The following is a 10635-nucleotide window of genomic DNA, read 5'->3' on the forward strand; positions in this document are numbered from 1 at the left end:
TTTGAAAGCATAACATAAAAAAGTTTTATAATCTTGAACATTTTTTACTTCAAACTACAATTTGGATGATGTTGTTGTTGCTGTTGTTGTAGCTGTTCTTCAGATTGTTGTGCTTGAATGTGAACCCCAGATGGTGTACTAGTCCTTCTAGGGAACTTGTTCAAACTCTCTAAAAAATAAATAGAGAAAGATAAGCAGCAAATATAAAACTGCATGCTAACAAGAATGAAACTATTCTCATAAGAAATCTAATCCAATAACTGAACGAACTTGGTTGGCTCAAGTTGTTAAAAGACATTGAGAGAATACAATATCATGTCAATATTTGTGAGGGAAGCCTGCATGAATTTTTATTGTTTATTTATTATTAAATTATGTGGAGGAGATTCACTCATGTTAGACAGCTAATAAATTATTCGGTTGATCCTTTGTTGGAGTATAAAGATTGACATTTTTCCCAAGAAAAAAATTGATGAGTTTGCCACTAGTGCAACTTCACTTGTAAACTAACATTAACATTTGTGTAACAGAGTTGGCCATAGCAGTTATCTAAAACTAAAATACAAGTGATATGAGATATTATATGATATTGTTTGGACACTCTAAACTTGTGAAAAGAAACTACTTGAAATATTATTGTGCTATAAAGATGACATAAAGGTGAAAGTGAAACTTTTTGCCATTGTGTCTTGATAGCATTTAATGATATCTCACCAAAAACTAGCAGATTCCCAAAACACACCCACAAATAATTAAATGTCATACTCAAACAAAACTAAAACACTAATGATATACATTTTCCTTTAAAGAAAAAATTACCTGCAAGCAGCGTACGTATCTCTTCGTATAGCCTAAATCATTCACCAACGGCACCTCCAAAGTTTTCGCCAATTGGCAAGCTGATGCCACAAACCTAACATACAATTAGCCCCATTTAAATCCAGTCAGGACATTTAAAGTCAAGTCAAATCATTAAAGTCATAATGCATAGGAGTCGTAACAAATTGAACACCAATGATCCAAACAAATATGTGATCCTTATTGGTGTGAAAATTATCCAACACAGAGACTGAAGATAAAGAAAGAAGCAAGAATTACATCACATTAAGACCTAAATATGTCAAAATAAATAATCCTACTACAGAATTAAGTAATATACCCAAGGGAGCTTGAGATTTTTTGAGTAGCTGTTTGATATTTTTGAGCTGCAGCACCAAGCTGACTAACCTGTACAGCAAAATAAACATTAGCCACCATTGGACTAACTAACAGCAAAAAATGCCATATGATTCATATTCATCCATATCTTAATCCCAAAAAGAATTACAAGGGAATCCACATCTTAATTAATATATCAGCAACTACAGTTGTGTGTATCCAAATTATTACTGACTATAATCAACATGAACAAAACAGAATTCAGAAATCCAAATTCTACTATAATTCAATTCTAGATTTTTTGTATAGGTCAAAATATTAGCCAATATACACAATTTTTTTATAAATATTGTAATTTACTGAAAACCAAGTAAAAGGAAAAGGTATACTCAGTACCAGTCCCCAAATTTTGTTACATGCTTCACTCTTCTAGATTCAAAAATATGTACACAGGAAAGAAGCACTACTTTACTAATGCCTTGGTAACTACTTTCTATAAAATAATAATAATATTAAATACAACACTAAATGTTAAAACACCATCACAAAAGTATTTAGGAAAAAAAATTCTTGCTATGAGTTCAGTTGGAATAACTTGTACATTTTGCTTCCAAATATAGAAAGGAAAATAGCAATAGCATTTAAAATATAGTTTGGATAATGTATTTTGAAAGAAAAATAAAACTAAAACTAGAACCATCAATGAAGTTTGAATTCTTAAAAGAAAAACTGTCAAAAGATGAAGGTGAATCGACAGAAAAAAGTTGGAATTTTCGTTTTCATAAAAGATAAAGACATGGCAAAATATAAAAAAAATCATTTGCATGGAAACTTCTTACTGCATTGGAAGAGACTACAACTTCCAAAATACATAATTGTTTAGTAATGTAACTTGGGAGGTCATCAAAATATCAAAAATCTCTTATAGCACTTCACCAAACACTGCTAGTTAGGCCCCATTAGTTTGAAGTGCTATAATGGGTCAAAACTTGATGTATATCAAACTATAGTTTGAAGGGAAAAAATCTAATTATATCAATAATAATTAGAGTTTAAGTAGCATAAAGATCTATTAAAACTACAACTAGTTCACATTTAGAGTTTAGTGTTCAAATTCTAGTTTGTACTTCCAGTTTCACACCCAATGCATGTCGCTTGCCAGAGAAGGATCTAAAATTCTGGAAAACATTATCATGCTAACTAAGTGGGGGTGATAATCTGATTTTATCTACACTAAGCAACACCTATACCAAATGTTTTGTCTCCAAGTTCAGTACAGTTCATTTTACTAGAAAAGCACTCTAAATATGCAACACATAACTCAAACAAAATTAAACATATGAAGATTGAATTGTTCAATTGGAAAACAAACATTAAGAAGACCACACCTCAATAATTTTCTATATTGGTGTTCACAATGCCTACAACAATGCATACCCCTGTTAAAAGGAAAACTACACCAGCAAACCAGAAAACAACACCAGACAACAGTGAGAATAACTCATGACCATGAGAAAGAAAATCTACACCATCTTACAAAGAAGACAGAACATCAAAAGTAAATTTTATCATGAAGTTTAAACAACATGAAAATTGCCCAAAATAGCACAATAACATGTCCCAATGCTAGCTACTAAGACCATGTTCTTAAGAAAACATAAGTGATTTGCAAGTAAAAGACAATAAACAATATAATCAGAGATAATTAGCTAGATACCAAAATGCATGAAGCCCTTACCTTCAGAGGTTTTGATGATGAGTGACCAGAATCCTCAGTGCCACTGCTCTCATTTTCCAAACTCGACCTCACACGAAGCCCGACTGGCTTCGAGTTTACTACCAAATTTAGCAATGAAATTAAGGGTTTAAGTTATTTCTCATACTAATACATCTTACAGAAATGAAATCAAGTATTGTTTACAATCCATGGAATGTGAGTGGAACATTTAGTGACATAACTAAACCAATCTAGGTTGCTAATGAATTAAACTCATCATATTATATGACAGTTTTAAATCTTTACTTTCTAGACATATTTAAATTAAAGTAATTAACAAATACAAACTAAGCACTGAGTAGTGTACACTTTTGGGTTGAGTCTCATTTAAACGAAACAAATAAAACCCAATTTCATATTAGTTATAAATTTTCTCATAAATAACACCAAACGTGACAAAGTAGATGATTGCCCAGAAATTTTTTCTTGTTCCAACAGGCCTGTTGAAAACTAAAGTAAATAAATAATATAACAAGTGAATACAAACCCAATCCCATAACTATCATATAAACTATAACTTACCAAAGCTATAAATAAGAAAAGAGAATACAGTGCAAATAAAATCAAACTTGTCAAATAACTTACTGCCATTAAGACATTAGTTTTTCAATTAGTAGGGAGCAATGAAGACATAAAGTGTTTCATAACTTTCTTCATAAAGCAAGGCAAAGGCTTGATACATTACAAACATAATCAAGCAAAGTTTTTTTTTTCAAATAATAAAAAAAACAGCTATATGTCCTTTACTGATATTAAAACAAGGAAATACAAATCAATGCAACTTAATCTTAACTAGAGTTTATAAGAGCAAGCATATTCCTACTGAATTCCCAAAAACTTAGTAATATAATCAGAATTTGGTATTATTCCATTGTATGCACTACTAGGAAACAAGGAAATTGTTAAAGTAATTGGACCTATGTAATTGTGGCATGATTAAATTACCAAATTTAAAAAAAATAGACCAGCAGTAGCAGCAAAATAGAGCAACAGTAGCAGTAAAAAAATGACACAAACCAGTAACAAAATACACCAAAGCCAATAGCAAAATACATATTCTATGCCATTAAACCAGTAGCAAAATGCACCAAAGATGTTAAATAAAAAAATAAAAACAATCGAAAGAAAAAAAATAGAAGGAAATGAAAAAACAGAGAAAAGGGAAAATGGAGCTTTGAAAGAAAAATCTGAATAAATCAAAAAAGCAAAACAAAAAGTTAAAGAAACAAACAAACAAACAAAATACTAACACTAATACATAACTAAGGCTCAAAGCAAATGATTTACAAAGCATTACCACAAAGCATAACCATAAACCTAAATCCTAAAACATAAATAAAAATCCCCAAATTATATAACTTAACAGACAAAATCAATTCTCAATCACAAGAAATATATAAGGAAAAACATAATGCTGAATATTATACTTAAAAACCATAAAACAAGAAGGGATATCACTAATAAATACAAAAAACACGTGATGTTAAAAAAAAATAAACCCAAGTAAAGTTTCCATAAATAAAAGCATGATATGTATAAGAACAGTTGTAGTTATTGCCTTTGACTAGATATTGATGATAAAAAAAGATACTATGACCAGAAGTCTATTTGTGATTTTGTTTTATTTCTTTTGTTGGTAAAAATTGGAGTAACTTTCCTACTGTCTATTTATGGGATGAAATAAAGGGAGCACAACAGGAAGAGATATCAATTCCAGCTACCTTCATGGCATGGTAATTGTACCAAAAAAATAAAAAACTCAAAGGAAAACAATTACCATACAGTTTGAACAGAGAAATTTTGTATCATCTTCATCATGTAATACAGATTATAATATGATGACAAGTTGAGATCCCATGGCATCTACTGTCACAAGCCAATGAATGAATGCTATACTATAATTTTTGCAGACCTATAATGAAGTATCAAAGCATAAAGTTGCAAGTGGATATAGTAATTATATCAAAGCATAAAGAATTACTAGCAAAAATATATATCAAAGCATAAATATATATGACCACAACAACAAAGAAAACTTCAAATGAAGAGCCCTATATCATGATAAACTCTCAAGTCATGACTACTAAATTTTGTAGTATCCTGAGGAAATAAAAAAAGAAATAGAAAAAAATACCCAAACTAGAAAACACATAAAAAACTTGTTATTAAACATAAAAGATGGAAGGCATTAACACATAAAAAAATAACAAGGAAATCTCAAAATACGGACACAAAAACACGTTTAAAACTATTTCTAAATCATGCATACTTATAGTTACTTCAAGGACAGTTCAATTCTATTCACACCACGAGTTGGCATTCTTATGGTCTTTAGTAGAAATATCACCCAAAAATATTTCTTTCAGTAAATTAATCAAAGAGTTTCAAGGCAAACAAATGAAACATACCCAAAAACAAAGCAAGTTATAGACAAAACCCAAAAACAAAGCAAGTTATAGACAAAATTATGGATTGTCCAATACTAAAAAATAGAACTTATATATGTATGCATGAAATCTTATGAAATGGAAACAGATGAACAAAAACTGAATAAGCTAGCTGCCAATATAATTTTCAAGATGATTACAATAAACACCAAAATTTTAAGCCTCACCACATCACTTTTAGCAAATAAAGATACAATAAACATATATGTACATATATATAAATACAGACCAGATTGGAGGGGAATACCTAGCGAAGGAAGATTAAAACTAATTCGATACACCATAAGAAACAACTGCACGGGCACATTCTAGAAGAACAAAATCACCATTTTTTTGTTCTAAACAAGAAAACATAGCAGCGACAGATTGTGGTAGAAATACAAATAGGATAAAAGAACTTACAACCCAACTGTTTCCACCATCAACACATACCTTGTTCACCATCACAACAAATGCCAACTTCCCAAGGCCGGATGGACTAGCCTAAAAATCATGACATATTACATTAAGAGACATATTACATTAGGGCAATTAAAGACCTAAACTACCGTATAAGAACACAAGAAAGCCCATCAAACTATTAAATTCGAATTCTACTCACCCTTCAGAATAATATGCCTGAAGAAGATCAAGGTAAGTGTCCCATTTGTTCCCAATAACCTACACGAATCATTTCAATAAACCAAAATAGATTAACCATATGCTATGAAAAATCTTCCCACAAATAATTCAGGTTTGATCAACCATGGTTTAACAGAGCATTTCGACAAGAAAAAAGAATACGACCATCTTAAGTATTGGAACCCAAATGGAATATGCAAAAAGAACATAAACCCTATCAAAACTATGGTAAAGAAGAAAGTGAGATCAGTTCGAAGGGGCTATAGAATAGAAGAGAGAAATACCTTGCCGCAAGTGAAACAACGAACAGGGATGATCATCTTCAACCTCTCGCTACGGTTTCTTCTAGCTCTCTACGTTATTAGTCCCTGAGAGTAGAGAAAATTATTTCAGAGAACTTGAAAACAAAAATTATTACCACAATAAGATTAAGAACAAAGAATCATCACAAGATCTCTACTAACCTCAGGAGCCCATCACGTGCTCAAATCCCACACATCGTCTCTGCAATTGCAAGTAGAGAGAGAGAGAGAGAGAGATACCGTGGAAAAGAGTTATTGTGACTGAGAAACAACACAAGGGGAAGGCAAACAGTCCTTGCCCGAAGCCCATCGCTGAGAAATGGAAGCCCCTGTACCCTTCCATTCATCCGTCGGCCATGCGAGAGATAGAGAGAGAGAGAGAAGGGATAGAGAGAAAGAAAGACCAAGTGAGGCGAGAGATAACCCATTTCAGGAGAGGTTTTTTTTTTTTGTTTTATGATTTTAGAGAATGAAAAAGTGAGTTAAGAGTGGGGAAAAAGTTAAAGGCGGGATGTTTTAACAAAAAAATTCATTTGGCGCTTTTTTACTCTTTCTCCATGTTTTTTATGCTAATCAATAATAACGCTTTTAAAATTATGTAATATTTTAATGTAATATTTAGTCAAATTTGTTGTAGTGTGTTAATGTTGATTTTTCTGATGAAATGTTGTCTCGAGAGAATATTTATCCACCAGAACAAATCTCATCTATGTCTGTTTTAGCAATTACCAACTCAAATTTAAAGGAATACACCAAAGAGTTCGTAACTGGCATCATGAATGACATATTTAATTTATTATCTCCTTCCCGACCAACAAAAGACATTTTGGAATGTCGTGTTGAAGCAATTAAGAAGCTTGACTTACTGGACGTTGTTTGTAGGATGATGAATGTCAAAACTCCAATGATTGCATGGTTTATCAGTTCTGTCAATGATTCATTTGCCCTGAAAGAAAAATCTGCAGTTGCTTCCCAGGTAGTTGAAAGTGCCATAGATATTGATATATCTCTCATCCATGATATAATTAATCGTGGTGAAGAAAATTTGGCTACCATGGATAGACTATCTATATCTATGTCGGACAAGAAACAAATTTTGGAAAATCTTAAGATCAAGGAGGCAGGAATTATCGTAGCAGAATTGGCGTTACAACAAAGACGAATTGAATATGAGACTGAAAAAGCATCAGCCGAAAAAGATCTTTCTAATCTTGAAGACTCATTAAAGCAACATCAACAGATTGATGAGAGGATAAAGCAATCAAAGCTTGAAGCTGGTGTGGAAAAATTCCATGAAGTCGAAAGAGCTAAAGCTGCAATCAAAGCTCACGAAGAAGAATTTCAGAAGATCCACAATTCTTTGACCTCATTCCTCAAGATAGACTGAAGATCTCATTGTTTTTTTTTAGTTTCAAAACTTTTAGTATCATTTTTTTTTTGTTTATTAGCATTAGATGACTGATGGTAGTTTTGTCATTTGGATCTTTATGAACCTTAACTCCGTTGTGTGGAGAACTTGTTTTGTTTTGATTTTTTGGCTGCATCTAAATTAATAATATATTTTATTTTAGATTGCCTACATACCCAAAGTGGGATCAAGCCTTTCGTAGTTCTTTTTTTTTAAGGGGAATATGAGTTGTTTTATTTTTGTGGCTGGGCCTAGTTATAAACTAGATTGCCTACGTACCCAAAGTGGGATCAAGCCTTTCGTAGTTCATTTTTTTAAGTGTGCGGTCTACACATTAGGTGAAAACCTTTTTGTTTAAGTGTAGAACTTCTTGATGAACTTTCTCTTTACACATGAGTAGATGCATCGGCCTTCTGAATCAAAAAGTTCATATGCCCCTCTTAAGAAGACCTTAGTAACAACATATGGCCCTTCCTATTTAGCTTCAAATTTGCCTTTCATCCTTCTAGTTATAACAATCGGTCTTTTTACAGTCAGTACCAAATCGCCAACCGAAAAGCATCTGAATTTGACTTTCTCGTTGAATGCCCCAGCTACTTGTGCCTGGTATATTTCGAGCTTTTGTTGGACAGCAAGTTGTTTTTCATCTACTGCCTCAAGCTCAGCTAAACGAACTTGCACATTCTCATCTGGGGTCATTAATTGAGTAACGATTCTTAATGAAGGTATTTGAACCTCCAAGGGTAACACTGCTTCGAACCCAAACACCAAGCTATAAGGTGTACAACCAGTGGCAGTTCTTATAGTGGTCCTGTAAGCCCATAAAGCTTTTGGGAGGCGTTCATGCCAGTCCCTTTTGTTCTTGGTTACAATCTTCTTCAAGATTTTGCATAACACTTTGTTAAATGCTTCTGCTTGGCCATTTGAAGAAGGATTATAACCGGTTGAAAAACTATGGTTGAATTTGTACTTCTCCATTAGTTTGACAAGTGTCTTACATTTGAAGTAAAGAGCATTGTCTGATATTATTTTTGATCCCATAACGATAAATTATGTGAGTTCTTATGAATTTGGCGACATCTTCTACACGTACTTCTTTTAAGGGTACAGCTTCAGCCCACTTGGAGAAGTAATCTGTAACGGCCAGGATATATTTATGAATTTTGGAAGATGGTGGCGTGACAGGACCAATGACATCCATTCCCCATGTTTCAAAAGGCCATGACAATATTGAAGGATGAAGCGGTTGAGGGGGTTGATGGATAAAATCTCCATGTAGTTGACACAACTTGCAACATTTAGCGAAATTAATCGCCTCTTGGACTATAGTAGACCAATAGTAACCCAACCGTTTTAATTGAGCTGACAATTTGGGGTCGGCTTGGTGCGCACCACATGTACCAACATGAGTTTCTTGAAGCACATGTGACGCCTCTTTTGAAAGACATCTTAGCAACATCCCATCAAAAGAACGCCTATAAAATGTGTCATTGAGGAAAACAAACCGAAGAGCTCTTCTTTTTACATCCATTCTTCTTTTCAAGTCTTCTGACAAGACTCCTTTTTGGATATAGTTAATAATTGGTTGGCACCAGTCATTGTCGTTTGTATTTTCAAGGAAAGTTACCAAATTTATGGTACTTATTCCTTCTTTTTTATCTATGATTTGGGGTAACAAATGGCGTTCTCCTATTGTAATTTGAATATCCCTTTCACCAAGAAGCATTAGTGATGCAGCTAATTTAACTAAAGCATCAGCTTTGCCATTTTTTGACCTAGGGACATGATTTAACGTGATATTTTGGAATTGAGCAATCAAATGCTTAGCCTTCTCATGATGAGGAATTAAAGTCTCATGCTTGACTGCAAATTCACCATTAATTTGTTTGATAATCAGAAGAGAATCGCCATATACCTCCAGTGATTGTATTTGCATTTCGAGTGCAATTTCGAGACCGATTATTAACGCTTCATATTCTGCTACATTATTGGTACATATAGCCAGAATGTGAAAAGAGTAAGGTATTAGTCCTCCAGAAGGTGTCACAAAGACAATGCCAGGACCTGCCCCACACTTCTTTGCTGCCCCATCAAAGTAAAGTTGCCAAGATGGTGTTTCAATTGTGAAAACTTCCTCGTCTGGAAGGTCCTCCCGCAACTCCATATTGTCTGGAATCGGGTGCGTTGCCAGAAAATCAGCCAATGCTTGTCCTTTTATTGCTTTTTGCGGGACAAAGTTGATTTCAAACTCTAACAAAATCATGGACCATTTTGCCAATTGTCCAGACAACACGAGTTTTGATAGAATGTACCTCAAAGGGTCGGCTTTTGACACTAATGTCACAGTGTGTGAGAGTAAGTAATGCCGTAATTTTGTAACAGCAAAAATTAAAGCCAAGCACACCTTTTCAATTAGAGGATATTTATGTTCTGCCCCTACCAAAGTTCTACTTAAATAGTAAAGGGCGACTTCCTTTCCACCCTCGTTGTTTTGTGCCAGCAATGCTCCTAAAGAGTGATCTACTGTTGTGATATACAATATCAACGGCTTTCCCAAAATTAGAGCTCTCAACACTAATGGGTGTAACAAGTATCGCTTGATACTTTCAAAAGCATTTTGGCATGCCTCATCCCATATGAATGGTACATTTTTCTGCATTAGTCTTGTGAAAGGTTGGCATCTACCAGATAGGTTTGAGATGAAACTTCGGATATAAGCTAGTCTTCCTTACAGTCCCCGTAGTTGACGCAAGTTGTGTGGGGGAGGCATTTCCAAAATTGCTTTTATTTTTGCGTGGTCGATTTCAATTCCTCGATGTCTAACAACGAATCCGAGGAACTTTCCTGATATTACCCCAAATGCACATTTTAAAGGGTTCATCTTGAGCTGATGTTTTCTAAGTCTATCAAAGACTCGCCCCT

At 33.5% G+C, this 10635-nt stretch overlaps 1 protein-coding gene across 1 annotated transcript; it reads right to left on the reverse strand.

The window, feature by feature from the left end:
• Positions 1-8707: 8707 nt before the first annotated feature.
• Positions 8708-10372, reverse strand: LOC133814600 (uncharacterized). The gene has a single exon (XM_062247540.1). It carries the CDS (start codon positions 10370-10372, stop codon positions 8708-8710), a length of 1665 nt encoding a protein of 554 aa, XP_062103524.1.
• Positions 10373-10635: the final 263 nt, after the last annotated feature.

Source organism: Humulus lupulus, chromosome 1 (assembly GCF_963169125.1).
Source record: "Humulus lupulus chromosome 1, drHumLupu1.1, whole genome shotgun sequence".
Classification (NCBI taxonomy): Eukaryota; Viridiplantae; Streptophyta; class Magnoliopsida; order Rosales; family Cannabaceae; genus Humulus; species Humulus lupulus.

What these genes read in the sequence shown, in the direction of transcription:
- LOC133814600 (XM_062247540.1), bottom strand. Translation starts at nt 10,372, where the DNA reads ATGCAGAAAAATGTACCATTCATATGGGATGAGGCATGCCAAAATGCT.